This window comes from Callithrix jacchus, chromosome 2, assembly GCF_049354715.1.
Source record: "Callithrix jacchus isolate 240 chromosome 2, calJac240_pri, whole genome shotgun sequence".
In the NCBI taxonomy this organism is placed as follows: Eukaryota; Metazoa; Chordata; class Mammalia; order Primates; family Cebidae; genus Callithrix; species Callithrix jacchus.
This window is the reverse complement of record NC_133503.1, coordinates 169770463-169792876: the sequence shown is the minus strand read 5'-3', so window position 1 is coordinate 169792876 and position 22414 is coordinate 169770463. Positions and strand designations below refer to the sequence as shown.

Below are 22414 nucleotides of genomic sequence, written 5' to 3'. Positions count from 1 at the left end.
AGTGACAATCTGTTAGCAGTTTAGGAGAAGCGTGTTGGTAGATAGATATAATTTGGAATTTCTCCTTGAATACTTGCTTAATTCATGGGAATTTATAATTATAGCTTTCTTGAAAGGATATTTAGCTAATTGCACAAAACATACCAATTTTTGTGAATCAGGCTTACAATTTTCTAACCAAGCTTTCAAAACAAGATTATAAATGAGGACATAAATTATTATATGATGCACAAAATTGTCACTCTGTATTTGGTTTGGAAGATGTTTTGAAATACCCAGAGAAGGCCCCGACGAAATGGAGAAGATGGAATATGTCCCCTGCAGTTGGATTCTTGCTCTGAAGTATTCCTTGAGCCTATAGTCCAAAGTGTGGCATTATAACTGGTGCAGACCGAGTCTGTCTTAAAACTGAAAAGGAGGATCCAGAGACTGGTAGGTATGTGTCACCTCCTTCTTTTCTTCATTATTGTCAAGTAATTCTAATGATGGGACAAGCTAATTCATCATGCGTCTCTTGAAGTCCCTCCAATTTGCTTTACATCTTGGGAGATGTTGTTCATCTCTGCTAATTTTAGCCATTTCCCAGGTACACAGGAGCAATTCTACCCAATGACAGTGAATCCAACAGAAGTTCATAACTCACTGATCACTCAGTTTCTCTGCACTCCTCACCTTGTAATTGCAGTCTTGCAGCATCTTTCCAAAAAAGAGTCACTGCGAATCAGGAGTGGAGTTTTATCGCCTGAATCCAGGTTAGATTATTTATTTCAAGAAAAAGAAAAAAATATCTAGCAGCTAGCAAGAAGCAGTCAGCCTTTACAAACACCACCACTTTAACCATGAGGCCACATTGGGAAGGATTCTGACTGTCCATAGGTTCAGGGGCGTCTGAATTGCCTATCCCACGGTCTCAGACTTCTGCCTTGTATACTTAGGTACTAGTGTAGTTCATATGTACTATATATACCTGAAAAGTTGTGTGGCAATCACATTTTCACAAATAGAGTCCTGTTTTAAATACACCAAGTAAGTACCTTCTGTATCCTTTGAACAAGAGGTCAGCAGACTTCTTCTGCAAAGGGTCAGATAGCAAAGATTTTATACCATTTGTACCGTACAATTTCTATCTCATCTACTGAGCTCTGCCACTGTAGCATAAAAGCAATTGTAGATGATACACAAATGGGTGAGGCTGTATTCCAATGAAATGCTATTTGCAATAATAGGTGATGGACCAAATTTGGTCCCAAGGCTTACTTGGGGGAAATAAAGACCTTTTGAAAAACAACAAATAAATAAATAAATTTTTAAAAATTGGTCCCTAGGTCATAGTTTGCCATCCCCTGCATTAAACAAATCTTGAACCCCTGCTATGATGGGTCAGATCTGAGTAAATACTAGGAATACACAGAGAACAAAAGAGAAACACTGCTATTCTTGTGAAACTTGGAAGTTGGAGGTAAGCTATTTAAAACAGACCTACACATAAGTACTTCACATAATGCAGACTGTTTCTTTAAAGTAAAACTCACTCCAAACAACCAGTTGCTTCACTCTGCAAGTTTGAATTTTTGTCTTCAGAGTCTTTTGAAGTGGGCCCTTAGCCAAGGCAGTGGCTCACACCTGTAATTTCAGCACTTTGGGAGGTCGAGGCAGGCAGATCACTTGAGGTCAGGAGTTTGAGACCAGCCTGGCCAACATGGCGAAACTCTGCCTCCAAAAATTAACCTGGGCATGGTGGCATGCACCTGTTGTCCCAGCTACTCAGGAGGCTGAAGTTGGAGAATCGCTTGAACCTGGGAGGCGAAGGTTGCAGTGAGCCGAGATCACGCCACTGCACTACAGCCTGGGTGACAGAGCAAGACTCTCTCCTGAAAAAATAAAATTAAAAAAAAATTAATTAATTAATTAATTAATTAAGTGAGCCCTAGCCTAAGATAGCTTGAGCCTAGGGGTGAATCTACTGCCTTCCCAGAAGTAAGCACAGTAAGTGTGAGGGCTGCAGGAAATATCCAGGAGATACAGTAATTCCAAAGGCTCTGCCTCATCATGTCATTTACCTCAGCTTATAGCAGTAATACTTTTACTCAGACTTCCTGTTTCTGGAACTTGCCTTCTTTATTGCTGTGTTTATACTTCCTTCTGTCTGTGATTAGATAAGCATAAAGCCCTAGATCTAAGCTTCTCTGTCTTCTCCCTCCCTCCCTTTCTCTTCCTCTCATTCATTTCATACACACTGGCTCACACGTCTGCTCTCTCTCTCTCTCTCTCTCTCTCTCTCTCTCTTTCTCTCTCTCTCAGAATGACAATTCTAGGTACAACTTTTGGTGTGTTTTTTTCTTTACTTCAAGTCGTTTCTGGAGAAAGTGGCTATGCACAGAATGGTGAGTCATTTCTAACTTTTCTTAAGGATTTTTGATTATCTGTAGCACAGTTTCAGGTTACTCAGTTTCCTGAGACCTGAGTTGGGCACTGGGTTGGAATGGAGTTTGAGAATTTACCACATATTCAGTCAGTTTTTTAAATGAGAGATTTATGTGAGATTTTTAGTAAATAACAGACTAGAGAAAGATCTAAATGAGTTTACTAATTGAAATACACTGAATTGCCTTCACACCAACAAAATGACCATATGTAATAATTCTCTTTGGGGTCTAAAAAACTTAGTACTTAGAATCCAATTCTGCCCATACATAAACGCATTGTGATTATAACAAAACTAGGCAGAAGCTCCTAGCAGCAGAAGGCGGCATGCAGGGATTTAGATCATCGACTTGCTCCTGCAAATCAAGCCCTTTCACTTTAAGAGTCAAAAAGTATTTGTCTATAGACAATATCAAATACATCAGCCTAATGACTCAGCCTAGATATTTTGAGTCATGTAATTACAAAGGATGGAAATCCCTAGAATTTTCTCATTAAGGGAATTGTCAGAGAGTTGGACGTTTTTTACAATGTATGACTCACTTTATGGGGGATGATTTTATTCTGTGCTAAAGGTTGCCTTGGATTTGCGCAAAGACTGATGTGTGGCAGGAAACATAAATCTTACTCTCTTTGGTATCATCTATATTCATTATTTCTCCCTGGTGATAATACTATTTTTAAAATATATAAGAATTGTAGCTGAAAACTGCGTTTTCACTTCAACTTTTTAAATTTCCGATTTTTTCAGAAGATCTATAATTACCTGATTCACATGATGACATAAAATACTTCCCAGTTTGGGGTATAAAGAATTCACATTCAGTTGCTTCTTGTTGATAGTTTTCTGAACATCATAAGGATGATCAAGAGAAGAAAGAGATACTTTTTAAAAAATCCAAATCATTTACACTATTAATTAACTCCATTCAGTAGGAAGAAGATTTCTAAATATCACTGGCTTGTCTATAATACATATTCCACAAAATTTAAATTTTGTATGGATAAATATGTCTAGATCCCTATTTAAATATAAATAATAATTATTGAGCATTTAAAGAATAGATTAACTCATTATTCAAAAGCTCTATGTAATTTCACAACAATAGTGGTAATAACACCTTCAATTGACATAAACATTTAAAAGAGAAACTCAAATGTTTCATGTACATTTTCAGAATTAGAATTCTTATTTTACCTTTTCATTACTTATTTCTCAGAAAATATTATACTCATAGTTAACCCTTATTAAATGCTATGTTCTAAGCTACATCTTTGTATATATCCATTCAATGATTGCTCATAACATGAGTTGACATATTAGAATATATGTCTTAGAGAAGTTGCCTACCTGACAGAGAATCACAGCTACAAGGTAGAACATCCAGAATTTAAAGCACAGCTGTCCAACTCTGACACCACAGGTCTTGATCATTGTGTACATTAACTACTCTTAGCCAATAATTTTTCAGCTCATGTCAAGTAGAATATTCTCTTTGTAAAATGCCATAACATTTTGTAAGTTGTTGAAGGGAATTTTTCTTGGTTACAAAGCAACTCTGCCCAGTAATACCTACTGAAGAGCCAGTGAGCTGCTTCCTAAAACACAGCCATTTTAGGTGCAAGAAACTATATAAATGGCTCATTGTATATTGTATGCTTTGCCAAACTGGATGACAGTGGGAGTTTTTTGTTATATGGGCACCAGCATTTGCTAGAGTGTGCTGTTTCTATTGAAGAATCATGAAGACATCCTTCATGAAGGATGTCTGAATCCAAATAGTAATGTATGTTCTATGCATAAGATTGGTGGAAAAGAAAATGTCAGAACAATATGAGGACTGCCATGTAAGGTCAGAGCCACTGCATTTAGAAAGCTGCCAGTACACAGGAGAGAGACCTAAGCCTACAAATTTAAGAATGAACATGTCGTGAAATGTGAGCCCTATATGGTGGGCTGCCTCTCATTATTTCACACCGTCATCAGAAGGAGAGCCATACCTTGCTGAATTACATAAGGAACTTCTGCTGGTGGCAGAACTGTGAGCTGGATAGATTCTGGGAATGGCCATAAAGACAAATGCCTGTGGCTGTGAGCAATGCCCACACCTATGGTCTAGCTAGGGCTGTTTGAGATTTGTTGCATTGACTGAATCAACCTGTCATTCAACTGGTTGGTCCATTTACAATCAGCTTTACTAACTTTCCCATTTTCCCTACTGGGTTATTTAAGTAAAGAAAGTGCTATTCGGACAGCCCTTGGTCTCTGGGACACTTGACTGGGATTCGATTTTAGTATATCTGTCTCCAGTGTAAAGTCTTGCAAGCTAATCTCTAGTACTGATGAACCAAAATAACCTGGAAGCAGTCCTAGGCTTACACCAGAGCACTCTGAGAATGGCTTTGCTTACACTGGATTTTCTCAGGTCCCACTGGGAGTATATTTTCTGACCTATTTATCCAGCTTCACTTTCCTATCATGTAAAACATACATACAAAATGTAGATTTCATTATAGGGTCTACAACTCAGCTTAAGAAACCAAATACTATATGTGACAGATTACACCTTCCAAAAGTAATAGCAAAAAAAAAAAAAAAATCTGGTTCCCCACTTTCTTTGTGTCTATAGAAGAAGCTATAAGAACAGAAGCAGTATGTACATTAACAGGAAGGTTCACCAAATCTGAGTCCTACCAGATCTAATTGTTTTCCTAAGCATGTTTGTCTCAGTTGGTAGCTTAAGACAGTGGAGATAATCAGTGCATTTAAACAGTCACACAATGGAGATAATCAGTGCCACTTTTAGTTGGGATGCCTTTTTACACAAGGGAAAGTGACCTCTTAAGTGAAATTCTAACTGGAAGATAGCTATCATTATCCTTCATTTAAGAAAATTAAAAAAGATACTAGGAGGGAATAAATTATGATTTGTAATGAAGTCAAAAGTGAGATTAGGTAGCATGAGAATAATGGAAATAAAGTATATCTTCTTTGAAATATATGGACAATCAATGTAACAAATGTAGCAGAAGAAATTTCAGTTTAAATACAGAAAAGAATGTGTTCAGTACATCTGGTTCTTTAACTAAGAAATATTTGGAGGTCACTTATTCATTATGTTGGACTTCTTTATTGGAAAACTCTGTTAGCATTGAGCATTTTTGGTTTTTGTTTTTTGATGGTTGGTTGGTTTTGAAATATTTTTCTTGTCTTTGCCTTTCCTTCTTTAGATAAGACATGTCTGCCAATTTATTAAGGTCATGCCATATTTCAAAAGGATACATTCATTTGTTTCCTTAACAGCAGCATATTTATTCCTCCCCAGGAGACTTGGAAGATGCAGAACTGGATGACTACTCGTTCTCATGCTATAGCCAGTTGGAAGTGAACGGATCCCAGCACTCGCTGACCTGTGCTTTTGAGGACCCAGATGTCAACACCACCAATCTGGAATTTGAAATATGGTGAGAAATGGTGGTTTTAATGATTGCTTAGACATCCTCTGTCTCTCTTTTCATGTGCTTCTTTTAATACTTGCAAAAGAAAGAACATGTGGCCTAATTAACAAATGTTAACATCTAAGGAATTCCCAAAAGCCTCCTGAAACTACTTGTCCTTCACCAAAAACACTTATGCAAAGCTCCTCTCACAGTTCAACTTTCAGATCTGGAGGGTGAGTCAAATGACGCTCTGGATCTTGGGGATTCCCACATTCCTCCCAACTTCATAGCAGAATTTAAATCCTGCATCTCCTACAACACCCCTCACCAAAAATCTATTTGCTCAACATCAGACAATCCAGTATCTTCGAGTTGCATGACAGTTAAACTGCCTTGTTTCCAGTCCCAATACCACTGCATACTAGCTTTTTGACCTCGAGAAAGTTATGTAATGTATCTATGTGTCAGTTTCCTCACCTGTAAAGTGAGATAACCTGCCTCACAGGAAGTTTGTGATGGCTAAATAGTTTCATCATGTAAATCATTCCAAATAGTCAGTGAATAACGAGTAATGGGGAAGTAACATTAAAATATAATTCTGTGAATATTGACCTAACTTCTACCCTCTTGACACAATTTGACTTCAGATGATCCTCTCAATGTAAATTTTTTTAGAAATTCATAGGAATGGTGGGGCATGGTGGCTCACACCTGTAATCCCAGCACTTTGGGAGGCCGAGGCGGGTGGATCACGAGGTCAACAGATCGAGACCATCCTGGTCAACATGGTGAAACCCCGTCTCTACTAAAAATACAAAAAATTAGCTGGGCATGGTGGCGCGTGCCTATAATCCCAGCTACTCAGGAGGCTGAGGCAGGAGAATTGCCTGAATCCAGGAGGCGGAGTCTGTGGTGAGCTGAGATCGCGCCATTGCACTCCAGCCTGGGTTACAAGAGCGAAACGTCGTCTCAAAAAAAAAAAAAAAAATTCATAGGAATAAGTTGACATTGTGTTTCACAAGGTCTCAGAGAAAAGGCAAAGAAAAGTCATTGGTTTGAAAGTTTACTTAAGGTCTCAGGGAACTTTATCTTCTCCTTCCTCCACAAGTCTTCTCTTGTTGCCAAGGGTTACTATCTCTTGTGATCTGAGAAACTACTCTAACTTAAAATTCTGACGTGTGGCTATCTCCAAATTTATATCAGAATGACCTAATTTTTAGTTAGTTTCCTAGTGAGCAAAGTAAATCAAGATCCACCAACAGTAATAGAAGGCTTCTCATGTTCCATAGACACTGAGACAATTCTCCATAATATATAGTCCAAACAAGCCCTGAACTCCAACGTATGTTAATTTATGGGAGCTTCCTGCATCTATCATGTAGTGCTTCCTCCTGCAGTGCTTAGATAAACATGCCCTTGGACCTGATTATTGTACTGTGCTTTCCGTCAGCCTCTGTTCACTTCCCTAACATATCTTCCAGGAATAAAATATGTCAAAAGAACTGGAACCAGTTCAATGTCCAGAATCTAGGCTGGAAATGAATTGCACCGAAACAGCCAAACAACTCATTCAAACAATATGCTTATTTTTATGGGCAAAACACCCTCCCACACAGAGGTTTTCACTTTGGCTTCTTTAACCAGCTGTCTGGTGGACTGAGTATTCATCCTGGTTTCTCTTGGCCAAGCTGAGGCTAATCTTTCTGTTCACTTTCATTCACACCGTATTTGACCACTTCCTTGACCACTCAAACACACTTGCCCTTTAACATGTCTCTTGATTTTTTCTGTCATATTGTAATCTGTCCAGAGCCTCCTCTATTTGGGTTTTCCAATTGGATTCAGATATTTCCATTGGAAAGGTACTGCCTTAAGAAAAGTTTTCAGTGGAAAACATTAGTATGAGCTCTTTAGTAGATTAACTCCTGGAGTTCAGAGCCCTTAAAAGGATACCCAGTTTCACAAGACCGCCGTATGGTCATCCTTGATTGCCCATTGTCCATTAATTTCATTCTCAAAAACGCGGGAATGAGCTGAAAATACCATTTTAGATCCCTCTTAAATTCCCAACAGTACTAGAAATTTGCTACTGGTTGGGGACTGTAATTGGCTATTTAACACATACTTTCCTTACAAATATATCTATACTCAAGGGTTGAACTAAAAGCTACTGCCCTAGTTTCTCCACATCCCGTGTTTACCTAAAATTCAGAAATGGGACCCCGCTCCCAGTCTCCTCTTCTATATTTATTTATCAAATTATGACAACATTGTCATCTTCAGATCTTTCCACCTGACGTTTGTCCTAGGCTTATTCCCTGGTATCTGTCTAGCTTACTCACAAAATCTGTTTTTATTTTTATCCTGTTCCAAGTGGAAAAGTCCATGTACCCCAACAAGAAGCACAACTTTCTAGTAACTTTGAGACACACACACATACACACATTTTCTTTAAAGCCTAAACAACTGTATAACCAGTTAACAAAAGTTATTATTTGGGAAAACAGTCTTAAAGAATGTCCCAAAAATAATCACTGTATTTAGCCAGTTAATTCACTTAACATTTCTTCACCAAGCTCTGGTTTTCCTGACTGTAGGAGCTTAACCAGTCACTCACACACCACAATAAACCAAAGGTGAAAGATTCCATATCTAAAGCTGGGGCTCACTCCTCTACCTTTAACCTCCTGGCCAGCTCACCTAAAGCCAGGCAAGCATGTCCCTCTTTCTGTGCAGAGTCCAGGAACCCTTCTAGAAAGGAGTCACTTGGGCATATGCAGAGAAGAGTGTACACACATCCAGTTCACCATAGAAAACCAACACGCATTCTGGGTCGCAGGTCTTTCAAAAGGACTTCCTTGAACATACTCCTTATGATTTAAACAAAATTACATCTGGTCAATGGAAGGAATTCTTTCATGAAAGCAAACTTACCCAGAGGCACTTTTTTCCTGCCTAGATCTTCACTTCCAATTTGACCCGCTTATACTTCCTTAGAGCTATTTGGCTGAGCTTAAAGAGCACATAGGAAAAACAAATTGGTAACTGTGGTTATCACAGAAGAGGAAAATTAAATTTAGGGTTAGGGAAGGAAAAGAGCCCTGTGATTTCACTTTTATTCTATCTTTTTGAATTACCTTACAATGAGAATATACACCTTTGTTCCTTCTTAAATTTTTACATTATTTATTCATTTTTGTTTAGTTTCTTGCTTTATTACAATGCATTTTAGGAGTAAAATTTACATGTGGTAAAATGCACAAAACTTAAGTGAATTTTGAGAAATGTCTATGACATGTAGCCATTCCAACGATAAAGATATAGACCTTTTTTTTCCCCTAGAAGGATGCTTAGTGTTCTGTTCCATTCAACTTTCATACCCCACGAGCAAGCATAGTTCTCAATTATATCACCCTTTGTTATTTGCCAGTTTCTGATGGTTCTTATTAATAGAATAAAGCTTTATTCTTTTCTGCTTTCTTTCGTTTAACACAGTGTTTGTGGGAGCTGGCCATGTTGATGTCCATCTCACAGCTCATCTGTTCAATTGCTGAGTAGTAATTCCACTGTATGAATAGACCACAAATTTTTATTTCTCCTCTTGGTGGACATTTGCATTTTTTCAGGTTTGAGACTATTATTTTTTAAGTTGCTGTTCACATTCTTCTACAAATCAGTTTGTGAATATATATTTTCATTTCTCTGGGGTAAAAAAAAAAAAAGTCCTCAGAATGGAATTGCTGTGTCATAAGGTAAGAGAGTATCTAAGTTTATAAGAAACTGCCCAACAGTTTTTCAAAGTGGTTATACCATTCTACTATCCTCCCAGCAATGTATAAGAGCTATATATCATTTTCAATATTTGGGTTTGGGACAGTATCTCCTTGGGCTTTTTAATTTGCATTTCTCAAATAACAACTGTTGAACACCTTTTCATATACTTGGTCATTCATATGTCTTCTTTTGGCAACCATCTCTTAAAATCACTGAGTTATTTGTCCTTTTATTATTGCTGGATATGCACTCTATATGTATTCTCTATGCAATTCCTTTGTCAGATAGATGTAGTGCATCTATTTTTTGCTAGTCTGAAGCTTGTCATTTTATTTTCTTAATGGTGCATTTTAATAAGCAAGATTTTTTTTATTTTGATGGAGTCTAATATAACATTTTAAAAAAATATTTAATGCTTTTTGTAACCTTGCTAAGATATCTTTGCCTACTCCCAAAGTAGGGAAGATTTCTTCCCATGTTTTCTTTTAAATGTTCTACAGTTTTAGCCTTTATATTTAGGTCTACATCAAATATATAATTAATCCTACATAATTAAGTGGAACTAGGGTTTATATTTTCTATACATTTGCTCAGTTGTTTCAAAGAAATTTGCTGAAAATGATGTGCTACCACCCCATTGAATTTACTGGGTGCCTGCATTTAAAATTTATTAACATTGTATGTGAATATATTTCTGAATTCTTTCTATTTAATCAATTTATTTATCCTTATGCCAGTACTAAATTGTTCTGATTATCATAGCTTTATCTAAGTTTGAAGTCGGGTTTCTGAGTCTTCCATATTTACTCTAATTTTTCCAATGTTGCTTTGACTATTGTGGGTTCCTTGTATTTCCACATAAATTTTAGATTCAGCTTGTCAATTTCTTTAAAAAATCCAGCTGAGACTTTGAGTAATATATGGGCCATTTTGGGGAAATTTTCATTTTATCAATATTGAATTAGCTAGTCTGTGAACATAGCTCTCTATTTACTTAGATTTCTTTTAAAACGTCTCAACAATGTTTCATAATTTCTGGTGCACAGGCCTTGAACATCTTTTATTAATTTTATTTTTAAGTACTTTGTATATTTATTTCTATCAAATTGAACTATCATTTTTAAATTTCATTTTCCAATTGTTCGATGGTAGCCTATAGACATATAAACTGACTTTTGTAAAATGGCCTTGATAATTCACTTTATTCATTTCTGTAGTTGTATTGAATATTCTTTATCATTTTCCACGTGAATAAACATGTTTTCTGCAAGTACTGGAAGTACCTTTTCCTTCCTTCCAATCTGCATACACTTTATTTGTTTCTCTTGTTTTGCACATTGGCTAAAACCTCCTGTACATCACTGCATAGATATGGTGAAAGTGGATATTCCTGTCATTTCCTGGTCTTAGGGAAACAATTTATGTTCACAATTTCAACATTAAATATGATAGTAACTATAGGCTTTTTGTAAATGCTCTTTATCAGACTGAAGAAATGTCTTTCTATTTCTTGTCTGCTGTGAGTTTTTAACATGAATAAATACATTCGTGTTATTAAACAATGCTTTGCATGCACCAATTGACTATAACCAGGTTATTCGTGTCTTCTAGTTTGTTAATGTGGCAAATTATATTGACTGATTTTTGAATGTTTAACCTGCTCTGGTTTCCTAAGATGTGCTCTACTTTGTAATATGAATTAGAATATATATGTTAACATTTTCTTGTGAAATTTTACTGATGGATTTTTAAGGGATATTTATCTATCAAATTCTTTTCTGTAATATTTTTGCCAGGTTTTGGTACCAGGATTAAGCTAGCTTCAAAAAATAGGTTGAGAAGGGTCATTCCTCCTCTAGTTTCTTCAAGAATTTATGTAGATTGGCACTATTTCTTTTCTCATTCATTTACTAGAACTTACCAGAATATAACCATTAGGAATAGAGTTTTCTTTGTGGAAAAGTTTATTGATAGTAAGTTGATTTCTTTGAAAGAAATATAACTACTGAAATAATCAATTTCTATGTCAGATTTACTAATTTCTGTTTGTAAAAACATTTTCATTACATCTCAGTTACTACATACATTAAAATAGCATTTAAACTTTGCTTATTGTACTCTTGACATCTGTGTGATCTGCAGTGTTATCTCCTCTTACATTCCAGATATTGGTAATTTATATCTTTGTTTTCTTACCCAGTCTTGTTAGGGTTTATCAGCCAAAATTACCTAATGAAAATCCCTTTTGTTACCCATCAGGTATATATGATGTTATATGTAGATAACCCTTTATACTCTGTTATCAGTTTCTTTAACTCTTTTTTTATTCAATTTTTTTACAACTCTTATTTCTCATGTACATTCCCATGGAACATTAAAAAGAAATTACTTCTTTACCTAAACAAAGTGTTTGTTTTTCAATGATTGATTATTTTAAAATACAGGAATTTTTCATAATTCTTATAAGCATGTTTTGACTATTTCACGTTCAACTGCTCTAATTCTGAGTAAACCATCTCTAAGTACAATGGCAGCAGAAAGCCACATGATTTCAATTCATTATCTCTCATTCCTGAACATGACTCCACTCACCCACCAACATACCTATGAACAGAGTTAAAGTCAAACATATAGCAATGTGCATATGACACTATTCTGTCATATACAGGAACTCCCACTTGAATCAAGACATATCCCCTTTTCATTCCTACAGTGGGGCCCTCGTGGAGGTAAGGTGCCTGAATTTCAGGAAACTACAAGAGATATATCTCATCGAAACGAAGAAATTCCTATTGATTGGAAATAGCAACATATGTGTGAAGGCTGGAGAAAAGAGTCTAACCTGCAAAAACGTAAACGTAGCCACTATAGGTAAGAAGTTGTACAGGTAAGAAGAAGGGGTATGCTTGTCATTTCTTGGATACCTGAAAACACTGTGTCTGGAAATTCTGTAGGTTAAAAGTAGACAAATAGTGGAAACAATTGGTAATTGATAATAGCTAATTCTCTACTGTAAATTTTTTAATAAATGAAAATTTTGAAATTTTTGCTTTCCTGCCATGAAAGAATTCTGAGGCTCTTCAAACCCAGCTGTGAAAGAGAGTGTGTAAATCTACACGAAGTATCTAACTGGAGCTGGGTTTCCTGTCATCCATCCACAGGTGTCCTTTCTTTCCTCACCTGTCCTCCTGAATTCTTTGTGGTCTTCTCCCCAAATTCCTACAACATTCTGAGTGAGTTTAGCTAACTTATCAAGTTATTTTAAAAAGCATATATATCTTCTCTGTTAGTCAGAGTTTTTCAGAAAAAAAGGGAACCAGTAGGAGGCCAGATAGATAGAGATGATTGACAGGAGAGATTTCTATTAAGAAATTGACTTCTGTCTTTCTGGGGACTGGCAATTGCAAAAATCCATAAGGCAAGCCAGTAGGCTAGAAATTCAGGGAAGAGTGCAGTGTTGAGTCTAAATTCCATATGCCAGGAAACTCAAGCAGATTTTCTGTATTGTACTTTTGAGATACATTTGCTGCTTCTTCAGGGAACCTCAATCTTTGCTCTAGAGGCCTTCTACTGATGGGGTGATACCCAACACGTCATGGAAGGCAATCTGCTTTACTCAAAGTCTATTGATTTGAATGTTAGCCATGTCTAAAAAATACCTTTAGTATTCCCTATTCACACCCCCTTCAATCCTCAAAAAGAAAATTAAAGGTAAGAGAGTGATACTCATTAGAGACAAGAAAGAATGAGGAACCTAGCTCAGCTTTCTCTCAGCTTTGTTTTACTAAGATGGTAAAACAGAGAGTTAAAGCAGAATTTCCGTGTGTGAACAATTAACTTGTGAAAAAGCAAATGTAGTAGAAAAGAGACATTAGGCAGATGGCTGTGCATGTTGGCCACACAGCAGCAGCATTGGGCATGACCAGTGTGGGTACTGGTTACGGGCAGAGGACGAAGTATCTTCGAGGTTATGAAAAAGTCGGGTTTTGTTCATTTGGAGATGAGGCCTCTATGGATGGGGCACCATATCTAAAGGTCCACCACTTACATTGCAAATATACATTCACTTCTCCGAGAATGAGCAGCGAAGGCAGAGATTCTCAGTCTTCTGACAAGGTTCTGGAGCATGAGAGCAGAACCCATTCTCACAAAAACCCACACCAGCATGCAAGCCCTTGGATGCACGTAAACACTCACAATACACCCAGAGTCTCCAGGTGACACCAAAGTCTCCAAATCCCCATATCCCATATACCCAATGCTCTTACAGTTTCCATCCCCCAGCAGACCGCAAATCAGGCATGCCTTTTGAATAGCAAGAGGGAGGGATACGGTACATACACTGCTGGGAGCACAGACCCCATGGAAGAGTGGTGTAAGAAAAGCACTCTGGATAAGCAGGATGAGAGATGGTAAAGGAATGTCTCACACCAGCATCTCCTCTTACGTCCTAATGGGACACTTCATTACTACCATTTAAGTGAGTTTAAACTAGATGCTTCTGATTGAGCCCCAGAGCCAGAGCTCCCCACCCACCATCTGCACACTCACTTCTCCTTGTTTAGGTGTCTCTTGACCCAGTAAAGCTGAAGGGGGAAGCTTCCTGCCTTTCCACGTCTCCTGGCAAAGTAGATTGATATGATTGTTCAGATTCTACAAGAATGTACTACCTCTAAAATACTGCTTGACAAATGAGCCGCCTTTTCTAATTTGCTCAAAGACATCATTGGACTTGAGGCAGAACTGTCCAGAGAGCACCAGGACAAGCCATTATGATGTGCAACAAGAGAGAAACAAAAGCTAAATGAAGAAGAGTGAGCCTCAGAATCAGAGAATCAGATTTAAATCCCTTTAAACCATTTTACAGGGCCCAAACCTAATTAACTTCTCTGAGATTGTTTTCTTATCAATATGGTGGTGACAAGTGAAGACAGTATAAGCAAAGCACGCAGTACTTAGGAGATGTGTTCTTCCTTTAATTCCTCTTTTATTAAAAGATGGGCACGGGGCAGGGGTTTCAGCTCAGAAGGCCTTGCTGAGAACAGAATGAAGGGCAGGAACTGGAGAGAGGGGCGAAAATATTGCCAGCATTATCTGGGGGGCTGTTCTCCACCCTCTGCCTTTCCTCCTGCTTCCCTCTAGGTCTCGGGCATCTTCCCTTTTGATAGACTTCCCCTTTGACAAGATATCCAACAGTGAAAAATGAAGTCACTACCTTTTTTTCAGCACCTCTATGGCAAAGCAGGGAAACAGGCAGTCACCACTATGAACAAGTGACTACAAGAGCTAGGCCAAACTCTGCCACGAGGGTTTCACTTTATTGAGCCGGTAATGCTAAAGTCCAGCTCACACTCTACTGAGTGAAAGTTTGATGAACCCTCATCCTCTAATGAACAACTGGGCCTGAGATCAGTCATGCAAAAAGTAGCACCCCCATCCCCAGACAACTAACTTCCCAGGCTGTGATTAGTGAACAGCCAAGAGGGCAAGTCAGGGAAGTCTCAAGACCTTTCTAGGAAATCAGTACATTTCTCTGGATTTGTTCTGCCTGAAATGATACCTGTCTCCCTCCGACAGCTTAGCATGTGTGGAGCATTTGATCCTAACAGCAACTCTGCAAGGCAGGAAGGCAGTAGGAAGAAGCCCAAGAGGAATACAGTGTTAAGGCAGAGAGACTGACAAAAGGGGTCCCCCTAAGGCCACTCTGGAAGGTCCTAGCCAGGGCCAGGGTGCAGACACTTCAAGTCACTATAACTGAGATGAGGTGCAAGGTTCACAGCATATAATCTAATTTCATTACAAGGATGAAGACTCAATGTTTAAATACTACTGCTATGGGGCTCATTAGTAACAAGTTCTCCAATATTCAGAAGGCAAAGAGGATGTGTTTTAGCATAAAATTAACACTAGCTACTGTAACAAAATAAGCCCCCAAACACATGACATCTTAAACACCATAACTGTATTTCTCACTCACAATCAGAGTCAGAATGGATGTTTCTAATCTACAGGTGGGGCTCCTCTAAGCAGTATTCTGGGCACTTTCCATCCTATGGCTCCACCATCTTTAACACAGGACTCTAAGTGGTGGAAGAGGACGGAGCAAGGAAGTCACACCTGGGTGTGTGTCTGGGCCAGGGCGAGAGTGGGTGTGCATTTCCTCTACTCACCTCACTTGCAAGGCCACACCCAACTGTAAGGGAGGCTGGGGAATCTGGACTGGGTTTGAACCCAAGAAGACGAGATGGTTTTCTGAATAGTTGGCCATTCTCTAACACGAAAGGGTCAGAGTGATTTGCAGAGGAGAATTTTAAATACTATAATTATTTTCTTGGCCACACTTTAGGCAGAATTTATTTCTTTTTCTTTTCCAGTTAAACCTGAGGCTCCTTTTGACCTAAGTGTCATCTATCGTGAAGGAGCCAATGACTTTCTGGTGACATTCAATACATCACACTTGCAAAAGAAGTATGTAAAAGTTTTAATGCATGATGTAGCTTACCGCCATGAAAAAGATGAAAACAACTGGATGGTATGTAGCTCAACTACATTAATAAAATAAAAATGTATAAATGTTTTCTATTTTGCTGTTCTCGTAGTGCATTTCCCCTGGGAGGGCCTGCCTAACAATTTTGCTTTCAAAATGTACCTTCTACTGATAGAAGCTCCCAATACTAGCCCCACCAAAACCTGGATTTTCCCTGGTGCATACTCTCCTAGCTCTAGTTATTTATTTATTTATTTATTTTTTGCTCTAATTTTAGTCCTCAGAGTGTTTCTACATTAGGGAGTTGGAAAACAACATAGATTGAGACCAAATTGATCCTCTGTATTCAGGGGCCTTAAAAACTGCCGTGTCTAGTACCACTTTCATAGGCAAATCAGGCAAAATGTATATCTGAGTATAACCAAGTCATAGGCACATTGTGGCTTATGGGATTTGTGGGACCAGCATGAGATAAGGAATAGAGGCATAATGTTTGTCTTTGTTGTTTTTATTTTAAAGCACAAGGTTGTTGTTTTTGAAGTAACGGCTTAATTTTCATAATTAAGTAACAGCTTAACCCTTCATCATTAGGAGAGTTACTTAGATGCTCTCTCCATGATTTGCTGAGGTTGGAATGATCTGGCAGTACCTAAAAGTTATTTTGGAAAGGAGGTAGCAGAAGATTGGAGTGTACCAAGTTAGGAGATTTCTTTTAACCCACTAGTTTAACTTCTTTCTGCACCTCAGTGATGAAGAGGAGATGATGATTTCTCTTTCTCAAGGCCTTCATATTCTTGCTGTCCCCTTTTTTCAGACCAAGATTGGCCTTGTTTGTTTGCTGTGTGATGCAAGATGCCACTTGCATACATGCAATGCCTGATCCAAACCACCTGCTCCCTCCTTCCACTCACCCACCCTGCCCTGGATGCACACACCAACTAGACTACCTTGATCCTGCCCTCTTCCATTATTCCATCGGTAAACATTGTACCAGGGGAAAAGCTTAGTGGAGAAAGGTGGGATTACAAATAAATGGTGACAGGACAATTAGTTAAATTTTTTAAAAAAAATTTTTTGAGACAGTCTTGCTGGGTCACCTAGGCTGGAGTCCAATGGTGCAATCCCTGCTCACTGCAACCTCCACCTCCTGCGTTCAAGCAATTTTCCCGTCTCAGTTCCCCCAGTAGCTGGGATTACAGGCAACTGCCATCGTGCCCAGCCAATCTTTGTATTTTTGTAAAGATAGGGTTTTGCCATGTTGGCTAGACTGATCTTGAACTTCTGACCTCAGGTGATTCACCCGCCTTGGCCTCCAAAGTGCTGGTATTACAGGTGTGAGCCACCATGCCCGGCCAAAAATTTTTTTAATTAAAAAAAAGTTAAGGTAAATGCCTACCTGCCTTCATAACAACAGCAAAACAACAGATGATTTAAGGAAATTATGTAACAGTGAAACTCTAAACAAACTAGAAAAATATAGGCAAATATTTAGATAATCTTAACATGAAGAAGAACTTTTTTTTTTTCAGCTTTTTCACTTTTTATTTCTTTTTTTTTTTATAATTTTTTATTGGATTTTAGGTTTTGGGGTACATGAGCAGAGCATGCAAGACAGTTGCGTAGGAACACACATGGCAGTGTGCTTTTCTTTCCTTCTCCCCTTCACCCTGAAGAAGAACTTTCTAAGCATCAAAGCTGTAGAAGAAAGGAAAGGATTGAGACATGTGACTACATGAAAAGTAGAGGCTTATGTATGTCAAATCACACAATAACCAAAAATGCAAATTTAAAAGTAGGATTAAATTGCCACATATACAGCTGACAGATGATTAGTATCATTAATATATAAAGAGCTCTTATAAATCATTTTAAAAAAAATCACAATAGAAAAATGAGCAAAAAATTGGGAAAATCTCATAAAATGTGGAATATATAAATTCAATAAATACATGAAAATGAACTAATTATCAAATAAATACATATGTAAATAGCAATAGACTACTTTTTATCCATCAAATGAATAGAGTGTGTTTTTGGTTTTATCTTAATAATACACTGTGTGGGGGAGACCTTTGTCTCTATATTACTATTGACAATGTAAAATGGCATCTTTCTGGAGAGAATTGATTCCTGCCCACTAACCTAACCTAACCTTTTGTCTTCCGTTGATATATGACAGGAGAGAGAGAAAAGAGGAAGATATCGAAGTATGGAAAGGGAGAGGCTGGGCAGTGCCTAACTCACCTGAATAAGACCCATCATTTCCCTCTCCTCCTTGACCACTCACAGCATCCTTTATAAGCTCAGATTCTGTCCCCAATTTTGCTGTTGACTCCTCCACATATCAGAGCTCCTTATTCTAACAAATATGAGATAACCTTAGGAGAATGCTTATGGGACTAAAGGAATTCTACCTGAAATGATTTGGGAGATTTAGGCAACACCTCTTTTCCCATCCTAAGAACGTAACTGCACTCTTTACTCTCCAGCATGTGAATTTATCCAGCACAAAGCTGACACTCTTGCAGAGAAAGCTCCAACCAAAAGCAACGTATGAGATTAAAGTTCGATCCATCCCTGGTGACTATTTTAAAGGCTTCTGGAGTGAATGGAGTCCAAGTTACTATTTCAGAACGCCAGAGATCAATAATCACTCAGGTAAAGAATGGTGGTAGAGCTTTCGTTCCCCCAGAGTGCTTTGCTGGTCAAAGTGAGGGAACAAGTGAGAGAGAGATTATTGAAACTAACCAGCAAAATAGGACCCCCCTGGGGTGCATGTTTACACTTTGGAGAATGACTTGCCTGCTCTCCTTGCCCCTTTTGTGAAGAACAAGGAAGCAGAGGGAGTGGGGTCCTTACTTAGCTGAGAACTAGTGCAGGTGGTCTGTGTTCCTGGAAGCTGACATAAATTTTGAGCAAGATCCCCACCTACTACCTCCAGTTAACCGATTTGGCCTGGGACCCCAATGGCTGGTGACTCTAAGACCTCTCCAAGAAGCACATTTATTGGTGTCAGGTGTGCAGGCAGGTGTGGCTGTCCCATATCTCCTTTTCCAGAAGGATGAAGATATCCTTGGAACTAGAACCGCGAATGTTTAGGAACTGAGACATCCCCTCCCTAGAGTTTGCAATGGGGTGAACATCACTCTCATTATCCCCTGCTCAGACTTCTTTCCCTTGATGGATAGTCAAGAAGGGAAGGAAGCATTGGTACCTTTGATGCCAGACCATGTTTACATTTCAAGTGGCAGATGTTCTGGGCCTCGTCACCTGAGTCAATGCCTTTTAAGCCAAAATCCCTCCATAAAGCTGTCACATCTCTCTGTTAACTGAAAAGCAGCTTTCAAGAAGTAACAACTGGGCCCACATTACTAAGTAAATGTGAAGCATCCTGAGACCCTACCTCACTGTGTGGCTACTGAATGCTTACCACAATCTATTCTTGCTTTCCAGGGGAGACGAATCCTACCTTACTAACCATCAGCATTTTGAGTGTTTTATCTGTGGTTCTGTTGGTCATCTTGGCCTGTGTGTTATGGAAAAAAAGGTGACTTTCTTCAACTAATAAAGAGGCTGATTATGTGGGATCACAGACAGTTAGAACTTCATCCCCATTTATTGATGAGAAAACTGCAAAGGGGAATAAGGCATTTCACAAATTTAGTGCCCAGTATTCCTATCTATCCTCAGTGAATTCCCACAGTGAATTTCATAAGAGGTAAAAATATACAAATTGGACATTGGGCAAACCCTTTAACCGTGTCACCAAAGTAAGAATTCTGTAATGCAATGTTTCCCAAGCTTTTCTTCCAGCAGCCCCTAAAGGTTGCAGAAGCCATCATTCATGGAAATGCACAATGTACTTGAAGTTTTGACTTTCAATATACAAATTCATGGAATTTTGTGTTCTAATCCATGGTAAACCTATGTTTGTTTCATCATAATAATGATGTGTTAGACATGCACTTGTGAAGTCACTTAATATTCTAGAAGGATGCCCTTGGCAGAAGGCTACATACCCCCAGGATTATAAATACCCTAATTTGAAAAGCACTGCCTTGAAAGTACTAAGCAATTTCCCTGGGTAATTTGAAAATATTCCCCACTTCTGCCAAAATTAGCTGACGGAATTGCTGCCAGTAAAGAGAAGGAATATAAAGGCAACACTTAAACTGGGAGTAAACAGTGGGGTCAAATTGTACTTCCATAGCTCCACCAAAACGACTTCCTTGCAAGCCTTGGTGTTCCTTCCCTCTAGGGCTTTTTCCCAGAGGTATATTACTGTCATGCCTGGTTCACAGAATGGATGGATAGCACTGGTCTCTGGTTCAACCCCTCCTTGAATTGATAGGGCCCTGAGGCCGAGAGAAAGCAAGTTCCTTGAGCATGGTCACCCACCTAATTGTGATAGAGCCAAGACTGGAAATCTGTTCTTCTGATTCCGGGCTCAGAATAAGTGGGAAGACTCAGTGTGCCTGTGCCCTCTGCCATTCACCTCATCTATCGATGTCCTCTGATTTCAGGATTAAGCCTATTATATGGCCTAGTCTCCCAGATCATAAGAAGACTCTGGAACATCTGTGTAAGAAACCAAGCAAGGTGAGTGTTTTTAGTGCTTAAAAAATATTGTGTTGGCAACATCCCAGTGGCCAAAAATGACATTCCAGGACAAGGAACAGTTGATGCATCAAATACCTCAGCTTCTGGTATTTGATGCATCCTGTAACTAGGGTCCCTCCCAAAACCCGAGCCGCAGTAGGGAACTGAAACAACATACATATCTCAGAACTTCTGGGCTCCCTGGGGCTGGAGGGCACAGCTACTGGTCACATCAAGTCTTGAAGTGTCTCAGAAGCAAAGAGTCCTTTGAGGAACATGTGGGCAATTCTGTGATGTTTCCTGTCAGAAAACCCTTCAGACCTTTTCCTGAATTGAACCTTTGGTGGTGTGTCTCTCTGGTGCCGTTTTAAGGCCTTCTCTCCTTTTTCTGTGCAGAATTTAATCGTGAGTTTCAATCCCGAAAGTTTCCTGGACTGCCAGATTCATAGGGTGGATGACATTCAAGCTAGAGATGAAGTTGAAGGCTTTCTGCAAGATACGGTTCCTCCACAACTAGAAGAATCTGAGACACAGAGACCTGGAGGGGATGTGCAGAGCCCCAGCTGGCCATCTGAGAATGTAGTCACCACCCCAGAAACTTTTGGAAGAGATTCACCCCTCAGATGCCTGGCTGGGAATGTCAGTGCACATGATGCCCCTATACTCTCCTCTTCCAGGTCCTTAGACTGCAGAGAGAGTGCCACGAATGGGCCTCATGTGAACCAGGACCTCCTCCTTAGCCTTGGAACTACAAACAGCACCCTGCCTCCTTCATTTCCTCCCCAATCCAGAATCCTGACATTGAACCCAGTTGCTCAGGGGCAGCCCATCCTTACTTTCCTGGGATCAAATAAAGAAGAAGCATACGTCACCATGTCCAGCTTCTGCCAAAAGCGGTGAAGTGTAAGAAACCCAGACTGAACTCACCGTGAGCCACAAAGGTGATTTAGAAGGGAAGTCTAGAGTTGCCAGTCTCCCTCACAGCACAAAGAAGACAAAATTAGCAAAACCCCACTACCCAGTCTTGCAGCATTCTGAAACATTGCTTTGACCACGTTTCCTGAGTTCAGTAGCACTCAACATGAGGAAAGAGCACCCTGCTTCTACCATGTGGATTTGGTCACAAGGTTTTTTAGGGGTTTTTTTGTTTGTTTTTTTTGAGATGGAATCTTGCTTTGTCGCCTAGGCTGGAGTGCAGTGTCGCTCAGCTAACTGCAACCTCCACCTCCTGGGTTCAAGCCATTCTCCTGCCTCATCCTCCCCAGTAGCTGGAATTACAGCCATGCCCCACCACCCCTGGCTAATTTTTGTATTTTTAGTAAAGACAGGGTTTCACCATATTGACCAGGCTGGTTTCAAGCTCCTTACATCAGAATCCGCCCACTTCAGCCTCCCAAAGTGCTGGGATTACAGGCGTGAGCCACTGCACCCGGCCTGGTCACAAGGTTTAAGTTGACCTAATGATTCAGCTATTTTTTTAAGAAAGAGGAAAGTATGAAAGAGTAAAGGAAAGAATTTAGGAGTGAGGACAGCAGGAAGAGAGCAAGAGGGGAAATAAAGAAAGAAGAAAAATGATAGTTGCCGGGCCGGGTGCAGTGGCTCAAGCCTGTAATCCCAGCACTTTGGGAGGCCGAGGCGGGTGGATCACGAGGTCAACAGATTGAGACCATCCTGGTCAACATGGTGAAA

At 39.1% G+C, this 22414-nt stretch overlaps 1 protein-coding gene across 2 annotated transcripts; it reads left to right on the top strand.

Annotated features, from left to right (window-relative positions):
- Positions 1-2220: 2220 nt before the first annotated feature.
- Positions 2221-22123, top strand: IL7R (interleukin 7 receptor). Of its 2 annotated transcripts, XM_002745062.6 has the most exons (8): positions 2221-2384; positions 5751-5889; positions 12353-12510; positions 16014-16171; positions 18616-18784; positions 19580-19673; positions 20650-20725; positions 21122-22123. In XM_002745062.6, exons 1-8 carry the CDS (start codon positions 2303-2305, stop codon positions 21623-21625), a joined length of 1380 nt encoding a protein of 459 aa, XP_002745108.1. In that variant the 5' UTR covers positions 2221-2302; the 3' UTR covers positions 21626-22123. The 2 variants fall into 2 exon arrangements, with proteins under 2 accessions (XP_002745108.1, XP_054108278.1); XM_054252303.2 differs by lacking the exons at positions 19580-19673; positions 21122-22123 and having other exon boundaries at positions 20650-20729.
- The last annotated feature ends 291 nt before the right edge of the window (positions 22124-22414 follow it).